Source organism: Corythoichthys intestinalis, chromosome 1, assembly GCF_030265065.1.
Source record: "Corythoichthys intestinalis isolate RoL2023-P3 chromosome 1, ASM3026506v1, whole genome shotgun sequence".
NCBI classification, from domain to species: domain Eukaryota; kingdom Metazoa; phylum Chordata; class Actinopteri; order Syngnathiformes; family Syngnathidae; genus Corythoichthys; species Corythoichthys intestinalis.
In genome coordinates, this window is record NC_080395.1 from 71,746,866 (window position 1) to 71,772,463 (window position 25,598).

Sequence of the window (25,598 nt, forward strand, 5' to 3'; positions counted from 1 at the left end):
ATGTAGAGCTTCCATTTTTGCTTTTTGCACTTTTCTCGAAAGTTAGTAGTTAACATCGTTTGTCTGCCAGGGGATAGCACACTTTCACATTCCTCCGTGGAATCTGCCGTTCTACTTCTTATTAACGTCCTCTTCTCTTCCAGACCAAATCTGACACCATGTGTTGATTTGTATTTGTGGGTTTCTGGAACAATACAACTTGCTGAAAGAGTTGACGTTTTGTACTACCAGATCTTTTATTATTACAGAACAGACATGAAGCAACTATATTTGCTGTACACTCGCGGGCTTTCTGTCAGCTGGCTGACTCGCTCCCTGCGTATGCTCCAACTTCCGTGTGCTGTCACTCGCAGACATCACTAATCAAACATGCAAATATGATTTGCTCATATCATTACAAGCGCCATGTGTGATTAAAGAAACAGTTGTCAGCAAGACGTGTGTTCGATACCTTTGTCAACAAAAAGCTCAAAAGAAGACACTATTCAGGGTCCCTTTAAGAGACGCTGGGACTAGAGAGCTGTGAGTAGTAGGAAGCGAGGGGGAGACGGGCGAGAAGCAAAAGTTTGCGGTCAAATGTGGCGGCAGTCTGCTGTTATTTTGTTTGTTGTTTTCTTATTGTTGCGACAATTAAGTGGAGACATACAGTATATGTATATATATATATATATATATATATATATATATATATATATACTGTATATATATTAGGGCTGTCAAACGATTACAATTTTTAATCCAGTTAATCACAGCTTAAAAATGAATTAATCGTAATTAATCGCAATTCAAACCATCTATAAAATATGCCATATTTTTCTATAAATTCTTGTTGGAATGGAAAGATAAGACACAAGACGGATATATACATTCAACATACGGTACATAAATAACTGTATTTGTTTATTATAACAATAAATCAACAAGATGGCATTAACATTATTAACATTCTGTTAAAGCGATCCATGGGTAGAAAGACTTGTAGTTCTTAAAAAATAAATGTTAGTACAAGTCATAGAAATTTTATTTTAAAACCCCTCTTAATGTTTTTTGTTTTAATAAAATTTGTAAAATTTTCAATCAAAAAAAACAAACAAAAAACTAGTAGCTCGCCATTGTTGATGTCAATGATTACACAATGCTCATGTGGTGCTGAAACCCATAAAATCAGTCGCACCCAAGCGCCAGCAGAGGGCAACAAAACACTGAAAAACACAAGTAACAAGTTGACATTACACTGTGCTGTCATTTTATTCTGTTTGAGCGGGGCATTGGCGTTAAATGCGTCAAATATTTCAACGTGATTAATTTAAAAAATTTATTACCGCCCGTTAATCCGATAATTTTGACATATACATACTCATTCAAATATGAAAACCGATAAATGTTTGGGTGGTTTTAATTAAAGCACACACTGTTTTTTCATCTTTGTGAACTTTTGACAAAGATCAGATCACATTTGATGGTGATTTTATTCAGAAATCTGAGAAATTCCTAAAGGTTCAGATACTGTTTCATACTAATGTTCATAATAAAATAACAATTATTTAGACATTTCTTTTTTAAAACCATGGAGGCTCCTTTGATTTGGAATGTGACTATTTCCCAACCATAGGTATCAGGAGGTATTAAATGTTTGAAGTGATTCACAATTCTATATCAATAACAATGTTAGTTTGACACAACTAAAGTTTTTAATAGACTCAATAATGATTTCCTGCCACAGTATATATTTGATAGAATTGTACCTTTTTTACGTGCTGTGTCCTCAGGGTCCAGATTCCGGCTTACTGTCACCACCTTGATCAAGAGGCGATTCCCACCCTGCCGGATCATGTTGACCACTTGTCTGTGGCCCACCTTTACCACATTCTCCTGATTCACCTAGCACGCACAGACAACAAAAAATATGACTAATTATTGATGCAGATGAATCATTTTTTAAATAAAAAATACTGTGTGTGTGTGTGTGGGTGTGCGTGTGTGTGTGTGTGCGCGTGGCGATTCTTTGATAGGAAAGACATAAACAAAAGTGAACAGATTTCTTGAAACAGTTAGGGTTGCAATTAAGTCTGAAAATTCATCAGTGTTTGAGCCTGACATGGATAGGACATGTCAGGTGTATTCAGCCATTCCTTCTGTGTATGTACAGTGGGGAGAACAAATATTTGATACACTGCCAATGGATTTTCCCATTGGCAGTGTATCAAATATTTGTTCTCCCCACTGTACTGGGTATGTTTGTGATGTGCTTTCAATCATCTGCACCTTTGTCCTCCTTAATATAGAAGCTTACATCGGCATCAAATCCTCTTATGTCATGTTTAGAACTACAGATTGTAGTTTTGTGAGTATTGATGAAAAAAAGTAATTCTACTGAAGTATAAAGTTTGAAGGTCCTGCAAACTCATTTTGTTGGTTTGTATTAAAAAAAAAAAAAAAAAAAAAAAATGATGCTTGAACATGGCGGCCTGGTGGGAGTAGGGTTAGCAAATCCGCCTCACCGTTCTGAGATCTAGAGTTCAATCCTGGGCTGCGGCCTTACTAGAATAAAGTGTAATTGCAAATCCACTAAATGGGTGGCAGTGGTGCTCTCCTTTTCAGAGTGCCAATCAAAAGCACACAGCAAAGAGCACTGGTGATACGAAGAGCTAAGATGAGGAAATATGATGAATATGAATGATGAATATGATGAAGGGAGATGAGGAAAGACCAGTCCTTTTACTGTGTCTAAAATTGTTTGCAGCGGACAGCAGGAAGCCAAATCAATTAAGACGTCACTTAAAGACATTAGACCACAATCACTTTGATAAGTCGCTTGATTTTTTTTTTCTGCGAAAAGGGCCCGAATATTGCCAACAGTTATCTGGCTTTGTCAGTGTTACATCAGTAAACCTGCGAGCACTGTTGGCATCATATAAGGTGGCATACCAAGTTGTTCAGTGCAAATACCCCACACTATTGCAAAGGAGCCGATACTGCCTGCAGAAAAAATACAAACTGTCCCTCTGTGGAATGACACTGTTGTTTTTGTTCTATTAATTTTAGTTTTTTTGGTCAAATTGTTTGGCATATTGTCCGCATGAGTTAATGTTGCTAATGAATTTGAATGTATTATTATTTATTGATTTTATTTAAAAAAAAATTCAGTATCAAATGGTCAAACACAGAAACAAATTGAGAAACACTGCTTAATCGTCATTGGACAATTTACATGAAAACGAAGTGGTTGCCGGCGCACATACAGAATAAGTCCCTTTCAGACTTATATCCTGCTAAATTCCCATGTAATGTTACTTTAGTGACATTAACGCCGAGAAACCAGTCTCTCCTTTGACGAAGACTGCAGTGTCTATGCTTTTTAATCTTTCATGCATTACTGGCTTCACACAACACTAGGACAAGAATTTTGTTAATTGAAACACCACAACGGCTGTTTTACAATGACCTCCTCCAACACACACATGGATGAACACACCCACTCACGCACACACATGCTTACTTTGCATAGGGTTTGGATTATGTAATGCATTCCTTCCTCCACCCTATTATACAACAGTGATGGTTACAGATAGAGACTTGCAGTTGAGTACACACTCACGTGGAAAATACAAGAAACTTTTGTACAGCTGAACTAAAACTACTTTTGTATCATCATTCTATAAAATCGCTTGGACTTTAAAAGCAGCAAAGAACTCTTAAAGGGACTGTGCAGTCATTTTGATGATTTGTTTGTGAATACAGTGCATGAAATATGTTAGTGCTGAAAATGTGCACACGCAGAGGAATTTGGTGCTGAATCCTGAGTCACTTGAACACATGAAACACTTTTTGGTCTCGTCATTTAGCAGTATTTTTCAGACGGGCTCAAAAAGTGGCCCAGGTGACCTCACCTAGAACCCTTGCGTTCTGGCTCGCCTTTCGCACAATACCACATCTTCATTTACTTCACCATCGAGCTACAGTGCTGCTCGAAAGTTTGTGAACCCCACAGCGATGGTCAGATTTTTTGTAAAAAAAACTAAAATAACCTTATTAAATGTTAAGTTATACCCAAATCCACAATACTGACATTCCAAATAATGGACTGAAACAAAAGAAATAGTTATATTGTCATTCTTTATTTAACAAAAGTGGTTGATTTAAGAAAAACTCAGATATCATGTGTGCAAAAGTATGTGAACCCCTTCAGTTAATAGGATATTGCGCCTCCTTTTGCAGAGATTACCTCAACCAAACGGTTTCTGTAGTGACTAATCAGCCTCTCACATCTACTTTGGGGGATTTTTGCCCATTCTTCCTTGCAGAACGCAGTCAGTTGAGAGAGGTTTGATGGGCGTCTGGCATGAACTGCTCGCTTCAGGTCCCGCCACAGCATTTCAATGGGATTTAGGTCAGGACTTTGACTGGGCCAGTCCAGAACACGAATCTTCTTCTTTTTCAGCCATTCCTTGGTTGTATTGCTGGAATGCTTTGGATCATTATCATGTTGCATGATCCACCTTCTGCCAAGCTTTAACTTCAAAACAGATGGCGTCAGGTTATGTTCTAGGATTTGACAATATTCCTCAGAATTCATGATTCCCTGGACTATGTGGAGTTGTCCAGGTCCTGAGGATGAAAAGCAAGCCCAGATCTTGACATTCCCACCTCCATGCTTCACTGTTGGGAGAAGGTTCTTTTGGTGGTATGCAGTGTTGACTTTTCGCCAGACATGGCGGTTTTGGTTGTGACCAAACAGTTCAATTTTGCACCTACATCAGTTGATGAAAACTCTTTTTAATTTAGTCTCGACAACACAACTGTTAAAAAAACAAAAAAAAAACTACTGAATTGATTGATTAGGAAATCAGGTTGAAATAATAGAAAATTCCAAAATGTTGAGGGGGTTCACAAACTTTTGAGCAGCACTGTATGTCAAAATATTTTACGTGATCCATAAATGCATTAAATATATATATATATGGCGGAAAACACTCAGGTGACTTCAAGTTCTGCTCTGAGACCCCCAATTTGGCCAAATTTCTAAATTGTCTTATATAAGAGGTCACGGAACCGCGGACCTCGGTCCGGTTCCAGACCCCCAAGCCGTCTGGACCGGATCTCAAGCTGTCCGGACTAATACACGATGCAACAACGAAAATCTTTTTTTTTTCGGGTTTGCAGAGTCGAGGTTGGCACAAACAAAAAACCTTAGCGGTGACGCCCGTGAGCCAGCCAATTGGAGTGAAGCATTTGAAAGTTATTTTTAGAACAGCATGTCTCACACTCACTTTCCAGACTCCGCGGAGAGACAGCCAAAAACTGAGCCGAATGAAGTTGGAGGAAGAGCCGAAAAGGTACGGCAAATGGCGTGCTCAAAACTACGCAAGATTGATGCAGAAAACAGAGTGTTTAAGGAGGAGTGGACCAACACATTTTTGTTCATTTTACCTGGTGGCAGCACAAGAACGCTATGCCTAATCTGTTCAGAGACGGTAGCGCTTGTAAAAAGCAGCACTTTGAAAAGGCACTATGAGACGAAGCACGCAGCTTTTTTTGCAAAGTTTCCCTATGAACTCTGCCATCCGTTCTCAAAAAATAGCGGAATTAAGGGCTCAATATGATCGCACCTCAAGGCTCATGGTTCATTCATTCACTGCACAGCAACGCGCAAATGAATGCTCCCTCAGAATAGCGTGGATATTGGGTGAAAACAAAAAGTCTTTCAGTGACGCACTGATTGTCAAAGACTGTATGAGTGCAGTTGCTGAAACTTTGTTTGATGGAAAGCAAAAAGAAGAGGTCCGTCAAAAAATGAAAATCCCCCTGTCAGCATCCACAATTAAAAAAGAAGTCTTGAACATGCTCTTATGTTGCTATTTAATGATTCAGTCAAAGCACTTTTTTAGTTTTATGCACCTTTTATATTTTATTTACATTTTTGAATGTTGTAATTATAAGCATGGCCATGTAAAGATACGTTTGTATTTTTTGGAAAAAAAGAAGCATTCAAAATATTTCCGGACCCGAGATTGTTGTAATTTTTTAATTTCGGACCCAGAGGATTTTAAATTCATGACCCCTGTCCTATATCATACCTGTCAACCCGAGGCGGTTGGCAATCTTACCAATAGTGACGTATGGCCTTACAAATTGGTAACTAATCTTACAACGTTGTATATAGTGTACAATTTGTAACAAAAATAAAACTCAATTTTAAAATAATATGAATTTATTGGTAATATTGTAACATATAACCTGGTGCAATCAAAGAACAATCAATATCTTCAGCTACATCATGATTACTAAATTTAACAGTGACTTTTGTTATAATTGTATGTTGGCAATTTTTATCATGTCTTGATGGCTGCACTTCATGGCACTTCAGCTCGTAATTCAGTTTGACTTGAAGGTAGTTAGTGTGTCCAATATAAATTAAAAAGGTCAATTGATAAAATTAACCTACCAATGAAATGTTTGAGTCAGGGAAAATTTCTTTTGCTAATTCTGAGAAGCGATCAGCAATAGTTGTTGGCATATTGTGTTCGGCAACAAATTGACAGAATGAAATCTCCGCTTTCGTCACTTCTCATTCTGCAGACTTCATCTTTATGACCAGTGTTGTTAATCTTACTTTTAAAAATATTACTTCTGCCAAAAAGTAATTGAGTTAGTAACTCAGTTACCTGAAGGTAAAAGTAATTAGTTACTTGGCAAAGTAACTGGTGTTACCTTTCACGTTTTTTTTCATTAAAAAAAAAAAAAAAAAACATAGTAACCTTTGCTATGTTTGGAAATCGTTTAATATTTTGAATCAACTGTTAAAGTTGTAAAATTGCTACCGTTTTTGCATTAGTTCCCTTCTGTCTACTTTCGACATGTTAAAGTTTTAAAACTGTTTCATCATTTAACGATAGATTCAAGTCAAGATTTTGCCAGAGTTTTTTAGGAGTATTTTAGATAAAAAGTTACTTAAGTTCGCTAGGAAGTTTCACTACAACAGAGACTTTCTGAAAAGTCTACTGCTTCAAAATGGCGGCTGTTTATTAACGCCGCCGTCTGTCATTTCACATGTAGTTCTAAAAGCGTGTGATAGCTAGGCTTAGATTGTAGGCTGGCGGCTACAGTCAGGAAATAAATATTGGAGCCACCTAGCCTAGCATCAAGTTTGCTACAGCGTCAAAACAAACACTCTTCTCACTCAGTGTCCCTGACTTTTCTCGCGTAATTCAACCAATGTAGTAACGCATCGTAATTAACATCATTAACATTAACATTAACATTAACATCGTAACATTGTCTCGTTGCCGAAACGGTGACAAAATCCGAACGGAGAAAAAAAAAACGTAATGCACGAAAAACGTACAGATTTTGAACGTACGGCGTACACATTTAAAAATCAGTGCTCACTTGTACAAGTTACGCTGAAACCGTACAACTTGACAAGTATAACTTTATGCATGTGTGATACATCATTGGAAAGCTTAAAATCTGAATCTTCTTGGGGAAGAAAAAAAAATTTAATCAGTAAAACCCTTAACTGGAGGTTAGAGCACGCGAGAGCATAATTAAAGACGCCATGACTTTAACGAGATATTATCGCATACTTACGTCTTTTTGATCCAAAAACTGCATGTGGCATGTATCACCAAGTGTCAAGACACAGCTGTGAATGGCCAAAGCCTAATTTTTGGGGCATTTTATGGGTGAAACATGGTACTATAACAAGGGTCGCGATGCAGAAATCGCAGACATCAAGGAGTCGAGATTTTCATTTTTGTATATTTCCACTTTTTTTTTTTTTTTTAAACTAAATATTAAACATCAATGAATGATTCTAAGCTAAAAGTGACAGACATTTCGAATAATAAATACGATTATTTACCTTTTTATGGCTAGGTTGAAACAAAAGTGGTTGTGAGACGTCTGTAAACGGGGGTTTCCAGGGTAAAACGGACAAATTGAAAATAGTTTGGGGTCTGATTGCCCCATGAATCTGCTATGGCAGCATAAAGGCATATTGTTCTATCAAACACAAAAGTTCTTTAGGCTTATACAATACCGCAGCTTATTTTAAAGAGGGATGCAAGAGCAGAAACGGCTTTTTTAGCCTTGTCTGTGTTTTCCTTAGTGTTGTTTTCGTCAAATGAAAACAACAGTACTAACAATATGACCAAAACGAAAATATTTCGTCGATTACCAATTTTTCATGATATCGACGTGATAATGACGAGCTAAAAACGTGGCTTGGAAGACTTGAACATAACGAGACGAATGCCAGTTTTTGTTTGACGAGACGAAAATGCGACATAGTTTCTGTCATATGTTCACAAAGTGCGACACTTTCATATTGCACGTGGAGTACATTAGCTTGCATCGTGGCAGTGTTTGGGTCGTGTCTCTCATGTGACCAGGGCTGTCAACAGATTTGCAGGGGCCCGGGACAAGAGACCATTATAGGGCCCCTCCATTCCACCCCAACCCTGACAACGGCTTACAGTGCCTTGCAAAAGTATTCGGCCCCCTTGAACCTTGCAACCTTTCGCCACATTTCAGGCTTCAAACATAAAGATATAAAATTTTAATTTTTTGTCAAGAATCAACAACAAGTGGGACACAATCGTGAAGTGGAACAAAATTTATTGGATAATTTAAACTTTTTTAACGAATAAAAAACTGAAAAGTGGGGCGTGCAATATTATTCGGCCCCCTTGCGTTAATACTTTGTAGCGCCACCTTTTGCTCCAATTACAGCTGCAAGTCGCTTGGGGTATGTTTCTATCAGTTTTGCACATCGAGAGACTGACATTCTTGCCCATTCTTCCTTGCAAAACAGCTCGAGCTCAGTGAGGTTGGATGGAGAGTGTTTGTGAACAGCAGTCTTCAGCTCTTTCCACAGATTCTCGATTGGATTCAGGTCTGGACTTTGACTTGGCCATTCTAACACCTGGATATGTTTATTTTTGAACCATTCCATTGTAGATTTGGCTTTATGTTTTGGATCATTGTCCTGTTGGAAGATAAATCTCCGTCCCAGTCTCAGGTCCTGTGCAGATACCAACAGGTTTTCTTCCAGAATGTTCCTGTATTTGGCTGCATCCATCTTCCTGTCAATTTTAACCATCTTCCCTGTCCCTGCTGAAGAAAAGCAGGCCCAAACCATGATGCTGCCACCACCATGTTTGACAGTGGGGATGGTGTGTTCAGGGTGATGAGCTGTGTTGCTTTTACGCCAAACATATCGTTTTGCATTGTGGCCAAAAAGTTCAATTTTGGTTTCATCTGACCAGAGCACCTTCTTCCACATGTTTGGTGTGTCTCCCAGGTGGCTTGTGGCAAACTTTAAACGAGACTTTTTATGGATATCTTTGAGAAATGGCTTTCTTCTTGCCACTCTTCCATAAAGGCCAGATTTGTGCAGTGTACGACTGATTGTTGTCCTATGGACAGACTCTCCCACCTCAGCTGTAGATCTCTGCAGTTCATCCAGAGTGATCATGGGCCCCTTGGCTGCATCTCTGATCAGTTTTCTCCTTGTTTGAGAAGAAAGTTTGGAAGGACGGTCGGGTCTTGGTAGATTTGCAGTGGACTGATGCTCCTTCCATTTCAATATGATGGCTTGCACAGCGCTCCTTGAGATGTTTAAAGCTTGGGAAATCTTTTTGTATCCAAATCCGGCTTTAAACTTCTCCACAACAGTATCTCGGACCTGCCTGGTGTGTTCCTTGGTTTTCATAATGCTCTCTGCACTTTAAACAGAACCTTGAGACTATCACAGAGCAGGTGCATTTATACGGAGACTTGATTACACAGAGGTGGATTCTATTTATCATCATCGGTCATTTAGGACAACATTGGATCATTCAGAGATCCTCACTGAACTTCTGGAGTGAGTTTGCTTCACTGAAAGTAAAGGGGCCGAATAATATTGCACGCCACACTTTTCAGTTTTTTATTTGTTAAAAAAGTTTAAATTATCCAATAAATGTTGTTCCACTTCATGATTGTGTCCCACTTGTTGTCGATTCTTGACAAAAAAATTAAATTTCATATCTTTATGTTTGAAGCCTGAAAGGTTGCAAGATTCAAGGGGGCTGAATACTTTTGCAAGGCACTGTATCATGATAACATACGCAGTACTTTTAATGCTTTGCAAGCAATGACAGTGTACATTTTGAAATTATTTATTTTGAGATGGACAGTTAAATTTAACAGACTGTAATGTGATGTGACACAATATAAACAATACAGGTGGAACTCTTGGGGCACCTAACGATTCGATTACGATTCAGAGGCGACGATTCGATTACAAATCGATTATTGAGGCACACCCCACCCCTTTTTAATGTTTCGTACATTAGTTCCAAAAGTGTTCAAAAATCCTCTCAGGCTAACCCAAACTACTATTTCAGTGTCAAGTTAAAAGTTCAAAACAGTCAATAAAATACTCACGTCCCCATTCTGTTATTATTCCATAATTTCCCTTCTGTCTTCTTTCGACGTGTCAAAGTTTTAAAACCGTTTCATCATTTAAAGATAGATTCAAGTCAAGATTTTGCCGATTTAGGAGTATTTTAGATAAAAAGTTAATTGGGCTTGCTACAACAGAGCCTTCCATAGCAATTTACTGCTTTAAGATGGCGGCTGTTTAGTAACGCCGGGAAGTCTGTCATTTCGCGTCTAGTTCTCGATACATTTTCTAACACTGCCGTTGTCTGTCATTTTGCATCTAGTTCTATATATACAGTATATGATATCTACAGTAGCATTATCTACAGTAGCATTATGTGGCCGTATGTTTGTAGCAACTAGCAACTGAGCGTTGTTTGTAGCAGCTGTCGGCCGCAGTCCGGTATTCTTGTTTTTTTTTATCTAGCTGCATGAGTTGAACATGATATTTACTCTCGGTTCGTTCCTCACTGCGTACCAATGAACGTGCTGACTGTGTTTTAGTCTTGCTTTACCTGGTACAATTAAATAATCCGAATTTGGATCGTTCTAGAATCTTCAACGGCCGAATTGCGAATAATCTAAGAACTGGACATTTCGCACGCCTCTAATAAACAAACAATTTCCATCGATTGTCCCATGTAGGCTACAATACAATACAACTGAGAGTGCTATGCCTGCCTGCTACGCAACAAAACAGTATAACTAAACATCCTGTGCCTGCCTCCTCCACATCCCTGCGGTTGTCGAGTCCGCAAACAGTGATGCGCCTAGATTTTTTGACACCAAAGTCATTTATAACATCAGTGAAATCCAGTTTTTGAGCAAGCTCACGCTCAATGGAAAGCATGGCTAGGTTGTTAGTTTTTTATCCTTTTCATTTTCATTTTACTGAAGACTCGCTTTCCTCCAGCTAGTCACTGGCAGCTAAATAGGCTACAACTGGCCGGTGACAGACTCGAATCGGGCTTTTGGTCAAGGGGCACGTACGTAGTGTAGCCTTGAGTGCGCCAGCGTGGGGTCAAACCATTCTCTGCTAAACCGCAGGGGGGAGTGTTGTGCAAAAAAAGGAAAAAATATGTATTTGAAATATTTAATATATTAAAGTTTTTAAGTATATACTGAGTAGAACATCATATTTAATCAGGCAATAATTTAAATCAAAACGAAATATGTGAATGCAAAGTAAAATAAATTAAGGGTCATTCAGGGGCCTCTATGGTCCTGAGGCCCGGGACAACATACCCTGTTGCCGCACCCGTCGACGGGCTTGCATGTGACATGTGCTGCGCCTCTCCCTCCTCACTGGAGTTCAGGATGTGTCTCAAGCTAGGCTGTGCACCTTCTTGCTTGTTTGGAAATATAGTAAGATTTGTTTTCTTATCTTATTACAATGTTTCACCCATAAAATCCCACCAAATCCGGCTGTGGCCATTCACAGCTGTGTCTTGACACTCCGCGATAAATGCTACATGGAGTTTTTGGATCGAAACAAGGTAAATATGCGATAATATCTCTTTAAAATCATGGCGTCTTTAATCATGCTCTCTCATGCTCTCACCTACAATTAGGGTTTCACTGTTTAAAAAAAAAAAAAAAAAAAAAAAAGGTTTTTTAAAACAATGCCCTCCTGTTCAAAATTTTTCTTCTTCTTTTGCTTTCCAATGATGTATCACATATGCATACAGGACAATTTTGAAATTTGGCCAAATTGGGGGTCTCAGAGCGGAACTTCAAGTCACCTGAGTGTTTTCCGTGTAATTGATACCAAATATATTATAAAGTATCTACCAAGTGAAAATTTCCTAATCTTGATGAGTTTTGAGGTCCCTCACGTGTTGTGTGATTCTTCCAATTGTACGTGTCCAGACATTCTGTGGCTTAATTACATGACTCATCAGCTCTTTTGGATGCAGAGGAGCATTGATGCTACACTGAGCTTTTTCCTTTGATGTCCAAACTGCTTCATCTTGGTTTCACCCCTAACTGGTATGCACTTTATCACCAGAGATTGTGATCTTCTACGGAACATCTTGATGGTTGACTGTAGTTTTGCTGCTGATGCCTCACCTGTATTAGTAGCATTACAACAACAATAACAACAAGGTACTGGACCTCAGTCACTTTGGACAATACATATTTTTTCCAAACGGTAAGACTATAATATGATTACATTATCAGATCAGAACAGACGGTTTTGATTTCCATATTTAGAACCCGAAGTGCCTATGACAGGATAAAAAAATGTCTTAAATAGCATTATTATGTGAATTAGAAGCATATTTCAAGACAATTCGACTATATACAACAATTTGGCAAAGCGCAGATGATGAGAAATTAGTCTTTTAATTTGTCGTTAGCCAAGCCAACCATTATAGGGCTCTGGCATCCCCAACATGTAGATGACGTCGGCAGGGTCATGGTTTAATCTGATTTACAATTCAGCCCATTGAGGAGGAACTATTCAGAATGAGGAAAATGTGACGAAGAGAGCTGCAAAATGTCATTGTTTCAGTCTCTGTCCTCCAATATTTTTACATGATGTTCTTTTTATCGAAGTATTTGTCCCCAATTGCTAAATAAATAGTATGTTTGTCCCCAATTGCTAAATAAATAGTATGGTCATGACAAATAACAGTGCTAAATGGAATATGAAATATTAAAAGTGCATTTATTCAGTACGACATGGCAAAATTACTCCATAATGGTCAAAACTGGCAACTTCTTCCTCTCCTGAATGGTATTTTATGCCACTGGAGTTAGTCAGGCTTTTGCCATTTCCCTGCCTCAGCTTCGGAGAATGTAAACAAACCAAGAGGCGTGACAGCCAGCCGACATGCTAACCCGAACCGAGTGACGTCTCAAAGTCTTATTTTCACTTTTCGAAGCGAAAAATCACACAACACTACCCAGGACGATTGTCTTCGCCGATCGCCAACCCGCCCGGCGGCAAGCAAGTTACAGCTCATCAGCAGCGGGCAAGCGAGCTCATTTGCTGAGGAAGCAGCTGCAGAATAACCGCCGGACAAACCGGCCGACGTTGGAGGAGCGCGTAGCTGCCACATGGTCAACAAGAATATGGCGTAAAATAATGCATTACTACCTGGCGAAGGACGTCAACAGTGTGAGAGCGGCGTGCGGTTGTTGTGCAGCTAACATGGCAGGATGTGTCTGAGGAGAGCTTTTCTACATGTCCGTCCATGATCAAACGTAACTAAATATTCCTTTATTTAAAGAAAGTTTGTAGTGTTTACTTTGTACTCGCTGTATTTGCGGCCATTTTTAACACAAAGTTGAAATTTCTGATAGGGTGGGAAATTTGACAGAACACCGGGCACACGAAGAGGGCAATAAGCCGAGTATAGCGCTATCCCGGCGGGGGGATGTGCGACAAGCCGCCGGTCGTCGGCTGAGTGTCATTCTTGGTGGACAAGGAGCATGTCAGCCAAAAATGCAAACCACCTTCGTATTAAAACGTGTGCCATGATCCCAGTATTTGACATAATACAAAACACAATGTTTACTCATTTCCTCGTAAGTCCAATGGTCCCACAGTTGTCGCAGACTTGTTTTGCCCAATCTCGGGGTAAACGGGAACTTTCTGAAACCCAAAAAGGCTCACACGCCTCTCCCTGGTGCAGCTACAAAAGCCTGCAGCCGTTTGGCTGGCGTGATGCGAGGAATAAACAAATTAATCCGCAAAATCAGCTGAAATTGAGTCCAACTGCATGCTATAAAGCAATGCTGTATCGTGAGATGCTGACCCAGGTGACGTCACATTCGCATTCGTCCTAAACCCGAGACTGGAGCCGGAAGTAACTCATTTTTATGGCGCGGGATTCAAAAATTGAACATATAAAACGATCGCTTCCACACACATCCAATCAGTCCATTTCAAATCAGGAGCATAAAACAACGCGTGAAATATGAATTAAACAAGCTTTTTGGTGTCATACGCACTATAAAGGTCTATGCTGTGTGATTTATTACGGCTAAATGCAACTTAGCATTAGCATAGCATTAACGAGCATCCTCTTAATTAAACAACTTTTTTCGCATACAGTTTGTGGCGTCCAGATGGGTTTAATTAATTGAAAATAGTGTACTGTTTTCCTGCTGAGTCTGCATTATCACCAGGTTGGCATTGTCCTTGCAGATGCTACAATATGTGCTCGTCTGTCAAAGTTCATTCAAATTGTTAGAAACCATTTATTCATTAATGGACTAAAACTTTTTAAGTTTACAGACGAAAACATTTTAAGTAATTGTCGACTGTGCTCGTCTGTCAAAGTTCCTTTGAAGTAGTTGGAAACCTTTTATTTATTTATTTATATTAGGAGTACATTTTTAAAATTTTACAGATGAAAACATTTTTAGTACACGTCGACTAAAACTAGATGAAACTGGTCTTCGTTAAAGAAAACTAGGCGAAGACAAACACATTTGGAAATGACTAAAATATAACTAAGACTAAAAAGTATTATCGTCAAAAAGACTAAGACTATGACTAAATTAAAAGAGGCGGCCAAAATGAACACTGATTTTGTGGAATATTACTAAGGGATTCATTGCATCTGGATATTCATACTGTAACGACTGTTATTTATTATGTGTTACGCCCGCAATGGTTCATGGGTAGTTGTGGCAATGACTGAGATGGGAGGTTGCCGTTATGTTCTGGTGTTTTCTTTTTGATAAAGGCACTGTCTCTTGGGGTCGTGCGCTGTATGAGGTACAAGAGCAGCAAGTGTGAAACAAAAATACTGTCTCATTTTTCTCCACGTTGCCTGCCACAATACTGTACACAGTGATTAACCCCTTTATGGCATCCTTTGACTTTTAATACAGTGGTACCTCGACATACAATCGCATCGACATACAATCCTTTAGACATCTAACGAAAAATTTGACTTGTTATTCGTCTTGACATACGACGACATGCTTAAAATACGACGATTTACAACAGTATTGCAATTTAATTGTTTTCCTTCAAGACGGTAGCACAGCGGATTTTCTTGTGAGATAAATCAACATGGGTGCCAAGAAAGTGTGTGCAGGTGGTGAAAAAAATGGAAAAAGTTGATGCCTACCATTAGAAATTAAGATGGAAATGATGGAATATGTCTACGATCTTGACAGTCCTCCTCCGACTACCGATCGGCAAGGAAGTTCCCAGTTTCGTCAGGTTTTTAATAATTTATTTCACAACTTGTGCAACACAACATGGCTGCTGTCCGCCGTAGCCGACGCCAACCACAACCGATTCATTAGATTATATTTATTGTATTATTATTATTCCGATTCATAATTTGTTTGCTTTGCAATGTGTAATTGCTACAGTATTTGTAACTGTACCTGCAATATTGGATTTAGCATAGGTTTTGGGCTATAGAACAAATTAATCAAATTATAATGTATTGTAATATTCGGACGATAAACTGCTACTTTTTTTTTATTTTTTAATCATGCGGTTTATTGTTCATTGCGGCTTAATTGTTGATTTATTTGGGTTAATAGGTAACACTTCATTTGACAACGGCGTCATAAGACCGTCATAAATATAACATTTGGCGCCTCTGAAGGTAGCGCTCCCAAGCTTGTCTGGCAAGATCAAAGCTTCAACGCCTGTCAATCATTGTTAACTTTAACAAGCAAACTTCAGCTGCCTGCGGACCAAGAAAAGCAGCTGGAGGAAGAGTGAAAGGCTGTACGAGCATGAAGCAGAAAAAAAAAAAAAAATTCAATTAAAAACCCGATTCTTTTCACCCGATTCTGATCCTCTGAAAAATGGCGCAATCGGCCCGATTTCCAATCATGTGATTGTTACATCATTACTTTTGCCAGATGTCATTCAGTGTCTTCCGGCAAATTTTGTCACTAAGTCCATTTATGCCAACTCGGATGTTTTACATCCATTCAAAAGTGAGATAATTTGCCCTAGGCCCTAGTGTAGATAAATGGCACAGAAATTCGATGTTAAGGGAGACATACCAAATAAGGGTGTCCCGATCACATATTTTTGCACCTGTGTTTGGTTCCGATTCACCTGATTTGGAGAGTAACGATCTGATATCTTGGCGATGTATTCACGAGAAAATGTAAAATACTCTTCTTAATCTTACCGGTAGCATCCTGCGAAGGGAGACATACCAAATAAGGGTTTGCCGATCACACATTTTTGCATCCGTGTTCGGCTCCGATTCACCTGATTTTGAGAGTACCAATCTGATACCTCGGCAATGTATTAACGAGATATATGTAAAAATACTCTTCTTAATCTTACCGCTAGCATCCTTTGACAGCTACCACAACATCCTCTTACTGGCAGTGTTTATATTTGCTTTCGCCATTTTGTTTTATGGTGTTGCGTAGTAAGAAACGTTCTATTCATTTTGACATTAACCGTGTACATCTTTATTTAGTTGCTTTGTCGCCCTTAAAAATAAAAATAACAATAAAAACTAGGCTTGCAAGAAGGACTGAATGGGCCCTTGCACTTTGGCGCAACTCGGACGTCACGCAAACTCGGACGGCACGCAGGTCAGGGTTGTGGCAAATCGTCTCCCTCTCATCATCTCATCAGAACCTAACTTGCTCAAAACTCATCTCGTTTTTTGGGATCAGAAATAAAGAAATAAAGTCATCAGAAATAAAGTCATACAACCTCAATATTTTTACTCAGGCACCTGAACACATGTCTCAAGGCTCCCTTGATGTGGGTTTGAGGTAAATTATTTTTTTACCCTTGCATGAGGAGCCTGTCTAATAATAAAAAAAAAAAAAAAAGGCGTTTCCTGTTCCCAGCAAGGGGCGCCAGGCCTAATGGGGAATATTTCAATGCAGTGTTCAGGCTGAGATACCTCACATACATGCCAGATATGAAAAAGATTGAACCTTGTATCATGGAGTTATTAGTCATTTACTGAATTTGTCATTTTCCTAAAAAAATGGCCCACTTTGGCACCCCACCCAGGTCAGACCCATGAATGAAAACGCACCATTTTGAAAACCTAAAATCTCATATGTCTCCTGCACAGTCTCACCAATTTTGAAGACGATCCAACTAACTCCCTTGTTGACAAGGTCTCAAATGTGCACCCTGAAAATCGATAAAAATTTCACATTCAATCCAAAATACCCAATTTCCTGTTGGGTTTGGAATATGGATGCAGAGACTTTTCGGAGCAGTTTTGCACAAGGTATCGACTCCCCAAATTTCATTGCTCTATGTTAATAAAACCTAAATGGAGAGGCCTTTTAATTATTATTTTTTTAATTCGAGGGGGCGCCACTGAGCCATTTTGTTAAATTTTTTTCGTAACGTCGCAAGATTATCGAAATTTACGCAAAGCCGCATGTATTTTTTTTTTTTTTTTTTGTGAGTTTTCGTGCATGTTCAGGCCTCCAAATTGGCCATTTTCATTTGCCCTGAAAAAAGAATAATAATAATCCTTTGCATTCCAATATGGCTCTCGCACACTTGGTGCTCGGGCCCTAAAAATACAGCTTCAAAATCAAATCTTTCCCCCCCTGATTTCCGATCACAACCTTGGATCAGGGACATCCCTTATACAAAACTGCCCTATGGGTTGATATTGACCGTTCAGCCTGAAGCCAACTTTTTGTATCCCATTTACAACAAAGTAATGATGATAAATAGCCTACCTTTGAATGTGACCTCTCACATACACATGCCAACAATAATACAATAATATCCACCCTTGTTGGAAAGATGTGAGAATCAAAGCAATTATAGTGTACAACTCTGTGGCAGATAAAGCCTGTAGGCCATAAACTAGCTACTACCAGCAAGCATAACACAGCAACTTTATGGTTCTACGTCTAATCAATAACACACCAACACACACATAGTAAAAAAAATAGGACAGCCCTCTGTCATCTGAAGCAGAAGGAACTATTAGACTGCTTACAAGTCCTTATCATTATTATCATCGCAGACTTTCCACAACATTAAGCATCATCCTGCACATTTAACTGGAAGTGGGCAGATGGGAATTAATCTGATTTTCAATCCACTTTAATGACAAGCATGTTTTTCTGTCGCAGTTATTAATACATAATCCCATAAATCAATTGGTCTGTCAATGGTCCACGCTGATTGATGAGCTGGGTTTGTAGACCTTTTCATGGCCTAATTCAACCGTATCACTGTTTAAAAAAAAGAAACAAACAGGTTGGTACCAAAACCTTCCACTAGAAAAGTGTTCTGTGTCATTTTATTGGCTGCTATTGGCAGCGCTAGACATCTAGTCAATTTTGCCTGGGAGGTCAGTCAAAATAGATTGGACATCTAGTGCCGTCAATGGCATTCACAGGCAGACGTCCTGTTTTTGTGGTGATTTACAGGTCACTTCCTGTTCATTTTAGCAAATTTACAGGTAATTTACAGGTCACTTTCTGATGCTGTTGAGTCACTTCCCAGTCATTTGGGGACATTCCCTGGCACTTCCTGTTCTGTAACCTAAAATCAACAGAAAGTGACCTGTAAATGCCTCCAAATCAAAAAGAAGTGACCAAAAATCAACAGGGAATGACCTGAAATGCCCTAGAATTTAACTCATACGCTAAGATTGACAGCCACAGAAGTTGAATCTGTTTGAAGTGGGAGGGATAGCAGCGAATGAACGAATGCCACCCGACTGTGAATCAAGATATGAATTGAATTGTTTGTTAAGTAAAAGATTCACTCCTCTGATCCTTGGGATTTGTATAGTGAAAAAAGACTACAGTATATGGACTCATGGTGCACAAACCGAGGTGGACTGGAACCCAAAAATGGCCATATATCGCGGAAAACACAGACAAGACTGAAAAAGCAGTTTCAGCTCTTGCACTCCTCTTTAAAAGAAACTGCTCTATTTTAAGCCAAAACAACTGTTGTGTTTGAAAGAACAATATGTCTATATGCTGCCATAGCAGATTCATGGTGCATTAAACCCCCCACCTATTTTTAATTTGTCCGTTTTACCCTGGAAACCCCCGTTTACAGAAGTCGCGCAACCGCTTTTGTTTCAACCTAGCCATAAAACGAAGGTAATTAATTATATTTATTATACTAAATGTCATTTTTGGCTTAGAATCATTAATTGATGTCTAATATTTAGTTTAAAAAAAAATATATATATATATGTATATATTTACTCGCATATTTTAAACTTTTAAACAAATTACGTCACAATGAAAAAAATGGTGTTTGTAAAAAAGTCACGGATATCTACCTCATAACTATCGCTTAATTGTATTTTTTTTGTTACCTTCGCATTTTCTCCGATCTGTTAGATGATAAATTATCTATCCAAACAAAGAAAAATTTGAAGAAAAAAAAAAAGTTTAAAAGGGTAAATATATGAAAAAGAAAATCTCGACCACTCCTTGATGTCTGTGATTTCTGCGTCATGACCCTTGTTAGATAACCATGTTTCACCCATAAAATCTCCCTAAAAAATCCAGCTGTGGCCATTCAGAGCTGTGTCTAGACACATAAGCTTTATTAACGGGACAATATGATTTATACCTTTTTAAAAATATATATATAGAGAGAGACTCTGGCCTCATGTATCAACATACCAGTTAAACCTGGCCAAAGGTAGCCCTAATGAATATTGTTTATTTCTGTAAAACTTAAAGAAAATCCGAGCGGGGGGTGGTGCTAGCGTAGTATAGCTTATGGAGTGTTTTCCTGTACGATATTTACTGTACGCTGTATCCTTTAAAATGACGTGAAAATACCATACAAAATATGGGCTGTTGGGAAAAAATGATACTTTGATCATAGTGCAATAACAAATTAGATTTCTAATGTTCTCTTCTGCCTATATTCAATTGATTAGCCATGCACTACTGTATTTTAATTTGCTAGAATTCAAAGTCTTTATTAGGGGACCATGAGCAGATATGAAATTTAAATGTGATTAATTCGATTGATTACTTACAAATCCTGTTATTAATTATTTAATTAATTTTTAATTGCCTGGCAGACATACAGTGCTGGCCAAAAGTATTGGCACCCCTGCAATTCTGTCAGATAATGCTCAATTTCTCCCAGAAAATGATTGCAATTACAAATGCTTTGGTAGTATTAACTTCATCTATTTTAATTGCAATGAAAAAACACAAAAGAGAGTCATTCTTATTTTACACAAAACTCCAAAAATGGGCAGGACAAAAGTATTGGCACCCTTTGCAAAATCATGTGATTCTTCTCTAATTTGAGAAATTAACAGCACCTGTTACTTACCTGTGGCACATAACAGGTGGTGGCAATAACTAAATCACACGTGAAGCCAGTTAAAATGGATTAAAGATGACTCAACCTTTGTGTGTCTCTCTCTGTGTCCCTCTGTGTACCACATTGAGCATGGAGAAAAGAAAGGAGACCAAAGAACTGTCTGAGGACTTGAGAAGCAAAATTGTGAGGAATCATGGGCAATCTCAAGGCTACAAGTCCATCTCCAAAGACCTGAATGTTCCTGTGTCAACCGTGCACAGTGTCATTAATAGAGTAAAGCCCATGGCACTGTGGCTAACGGAAAGGAATAATGGATGAGAGATTTCAACAAAAGATTGTGCGGGTGGTGGATAAAGAAACTAGAATAACATCCAAATAGGTTCAAGCTCTCCTGCAGTCCAAGGGTACAACAGTATCAACCTGTACTATCCGTCGGCGTTTGAATGAAAAGGGACTCTATGGTAGGATATCCAGGATACCCACTTCTGACCCAGAGACATAAAAAAGCCAGGCTGGAGTTTGCCAAAACCTACCTGAGGAAGCCAAAAACGTTTTGAAAAAATGTTCTCTGGACAGATGAGACAAAAGTAGAGCTTTTTGGGGAAATGCATAAACATAGAGTTTACAAAAAAAAAAAAAAAAAAAAAAAAAAGAAAAAAAAAAAAACATAAAATATACAACAACACACCAGAGCTTCTTCCTGTGTTTAATCAATTGTACGGGCACAGTGAACTGAGACAGTACCCAGCTCACCACCCATATCAATAAGGACAAGTGGTTTATTAAAGTGATGGATGCACTGATAATGTTGCCTTTAAAATAATAATTTATTATATTTTTAAACATCATATTTTCTGTGCTATATTCTGCTTGTGTATATTTCATGTGAAAAACCATGAGGGAGGATTTTTATGATCAGAAGGTTAACATGAGGTCAATGACTGGGGTGGAACTCGGAAATTAAATGAATACATCAGTGTAACATGCTGGAATAGTTTTATTGGGTTGTTGTTGCAAATTACCCGGGACTGCAGCAGTAAACGTTTATGTTGTGTAATATCATTGTCAAGTATTACTAATAGAAACATGGAACCCTAACCCATCGCCCACGCAATTCCTTCCTGTCTGCAAACATATATGAGATGTCCCTCAAATAGTGCTTGGGTATCCCGCCAAAAAAGGACTTTTTAATTAATTTTTTTTTTTTTTAATTAAGATATATATATTCAGTGGTATGAAATGTATCTGAACCTTTTGGAATTTCTTACATTTCTGCATAAAATCACCATCAAATGTGATATGATCTTTGTCAAAATCACACAGATGAAAAAAACAGTGCTTTAACTAAAATCACCCAAACATTTAAAACATTTATAAAATATAAGTCAGTGAACCCTTTGCCTAAGGGGACTTAAAAAGCAATTGAAACCATTTTTTTAACCAAAGAATTTAAGGCAGGTGTGTCCCCAATCACTGATTAGTGGTTTAAAGCTTCCCTGCCCACTATAAAACACGCACCTTGTAAGAACTAGAGGCGTGCGAAATTTCCGATTCTTAAATTATTTGCGATTCGGTCGTGGAAGATTTGAGAACGATTCACAAACTTTCAAATTCCGATTATTGAATTATACCAGGTAAAGCGGAAGTAAAACACAGTCAGCGGGTTCTTTGGGACGCAATGAGGAACAAACCGAGAGTAAATATCATGTTCAACTTATGACGCTAGATAAAAAAAAAAACAATCATACCTGACTGCGGCCGACAGCCGCTACAAACAACGCCTGGTTGCTAGTTGCTACAAACAAACGGCTACAGTAGATATCATATATATGTAGAACTAGATGTAAAATGACAGACGACGGCGGAGTTGGAACATATATTATTGAACAGAGATGCGAAGTGACGGACTTGCCGGCGTTAGTAAACAGCTGCCATCTTAAAGCAGTAGACTTCTCTAGAAGGCTCTGTAGTAGCGAATCTAATTAACTTTTTATCTAAAATACCCCTAAATTGGCAAAATCTTGTCTTGAACCTATCTTTAAATGATGAAACAGTTTTAAAACTTTGACATGTCTACAGTAGACAGAAGGGAAATTATGGAATAACAGGAGCAATTTTAACAACTGTAACGGTTGATTCACAACAATAAATTAATTTAATGTAGTTTAAAGCTGCTGATACAGTATGGGGACTGGAGTATTTTCTTTACTGTTATTTTTGTATATTTGTTTACTGTTATATGTTAACTTGATACAGAAATAGTAGTTTGGTTTAGCCTGAGAGGATTTTTGAACAATTTTGGAACTAATGTACAAAACATTAAAAAGGGGTGGGGCGGTGCCTCAATAATCGATTTGTAATCGAATCGGAGCCTCTGAATCGTCATCGTAATCAAATCGTTAGGTGCCCAAAGATTCCCAGCTCAAGTAAGAACTGTGTTGATGAGCAGCATTGTCTGATGTGTATCATGGCTCGGACAAAAGAGCTGTCTGAAGACCTGCTATCAAGGATTGTTGATTTGTATATTGCTGGGAAAGGATACAAAACCATCTCTAAAAGTCTGGATGTTCATCAGTCGACAGTCAGAGAAGTTGTCTACAAATGGAGAGAGTTTGGCACTGTTGCTTCTCCCACAAGAAGTGCCCATTCGCCAAAGACGACGCCAAGAGTTCACAGCAGAATACTCAGAAGTAAAAAAAAGAACCCTAGAGTGTCTGCTAAAGACTTACAGAAATCACTGGCACAGTCCAATATATCTGTGCACACAGCAACACACATCAACTATGTGTAAAACTACATACAGTATGGCCAAGAATGGTGTTCGTGGGAGGACACAACAGAGGAAGTCACTGCTGTCTAAAAAAAACATTGTTGCTTGTTTAATGTTCGCAAAAAAGAAATGGGACACTCCACATAAGTTTTGGCAAGATATTTTGCAGACTGATGAAACCAAGGTTGTATTGTTTGGGAGTAACTCACAACATCATGTGTGGAGGAAAATTAGAATAGAATAGAATAGAATAGAATAGAATAGAATAGAATAGAATAGAATAGAATAGCCCTTTATTGTCATTATACAGTTGTACAATAAAATTGTGGCGCATCTCCCTTTACAGTGCAAGACAAGTAAAAATCTCAAAAGTGACTTGCATGAATAATAGCATAAAATCTAAATAAATATAAAATGTGTATGAGGTAGTCCTCTGTTCAGGCATTACAATAATTGAAGTGAAATAGCAGCAGTTGACAGTGAATGTATTAAATATTGCATATTAATATTGCACGTAAATAAGTATTGCAGATAGAATATGTACAAATAGAAGTTAAGTAGCAGCAGTTGACAGTGAGGCATTGAATATTGCACATAGTAAGTATTGCACATTGTATATTGCATGTAAATGAATATTGGACATTGGGTGATGTGGCATTACATATGGCTGTTGAGGGTGGAGATGGCTTTAGCAAAGAAACTGTTCCTCAGTCTGTTTCTTCTTGCTTTTAAACACCTATAGCGCCTCCCATAGGGGAGCAGATCAAACAGCTGGAAACAGGATGTGAGCTGTCCTTGAGGATGTTTAGAGCTCTGCTGAGTTACTGGGAGGAGTAGATGTCCATCAGGGAGGGGAGAGGACGGCCAATGATCCTCTACACTGCCTTGAATGTCCTCTGGCACCTCTCCCTGTCTGCAGCAGTGCAGCTCCCGTACCAGGTGAATATGCAGTATGTTAGCAGGCTCGCAATGGATAAGTGGTAAAAGGCCAGCAGCAGCTTCCTATCCAGCTTGTTCTTCTTGAGGACTCGCAGGAAGTGCAGACGCTGCTGAGCCTTCTTTATGATAGCTGTTATGTTTACTGTCCATGAGAGGTCATCTGAGATCTGGACTTAAAGGAACCTGAAGGTGTGGACCCTCTCCACACACTCGTTGTTGATGTACAGGGTCAGTGGGTCGGCACTGTTCCTCTTGAAGTCCATGATGACCTCTTGGTTTTGGTGGTGTTCAGGGCCAGGTTGTTTGAGCACCAGGCTGAGAGTTTGTGGACTTCCTCTATGTAGGATGCCTCATCTTCCTGTGAGATTAGTCCAACCACTGTGGCAAACTTGACGATGGTGTTGCTCCTGTGGATTGGACTGCAGTCGTAGGTATAGAGGCAGTACAGGAGGTGGCTCAGCACGCAGTCATGTGGTGAGCCGGTGCTCAGTGTGCGGGTGGAAGAATGGTGGGGGCCAAGTGTCACAGTCTGGGGTCTGTTGGACAATAAGTCCTTGATCCAGGAGCATGTGAGGAGGGGGGAGGCCAAGGATGTCCAGCTTTGTAATGAGAATATCCAGGATGATGCTGTTAAATGCAGAAGTATAATCTACAAAGAGAATCCTGGCATAGCTCTGCTGCTGTCCCAGGTGACACAGTACCGCGTGCAGAGCTGTCGTGATGGCGTCGTCTGTGGGTCTGTTCGCCCGGTATGCAAACTGGTGAGTGTGTGTGTGTGGGGGGGTGGGGGTGGGTGTTGATTGTGTTCCTTGATGTGCAGGAGAACCAGCCTCTTGAAGTACTTCATAATTATTGGGGTGAGGGCAACAGGGCGATAGTCATTTGGGCCCGATACTGGTGTCTTTTTGGGAACCGGGATGATGGTAGAGGATTCAGGCAGGTTGGGATGACTGCTTAGGACAGGGAGAGGTTGAAGCTCCTGCAGAAGATGTGGGACAGCTGGTCTGCACATGCTCTGAGTACTTTTCCTGGTACTCCATCCGGCCCAGCAGCCTTCCTGGGATTCACTGACTATAAGACATCCCTCACATGAGGCTCCTCTATGGTGAAAAGGGGGGTGTTGGGTCCTGAGAGGGGCGGGGCTGGAGTGGGTGAGTGCCTCTGTGGTGATTTAAACCGGGCGAAGAAGCAGTTCAGTTCCTCCGCCACCGA

General features: G+C 39.1%; 1 protein-coding gene across 3 annotated transcripts in view; it reads right to left on the bottom strand.

Annotated features, from left to right (window-relative positions):
- Window positions 1-25,598, bottom strand: part of LOC130917256 (SH3 and multiple ankyrin repeat domains protein 2-like) — a 525,263-nt gene that overhangs the window by 85,669 nt on the left and 413,996 nt on the right. For all 3 annotated transcript variants that reach the window (XM_057838487.1, XM_057838477.1, XM_057838497.1), the window contains exon 17: window positions 1,746-1,881. In XM_057838487.1, coding sequence (XP_057694470.1) covers window positions 1,746-1,881 — 136 coding nt within the window. The remainder of the gene's footprint in view (window positions 1-1,745; window positions 1,882-25,598) is intronic.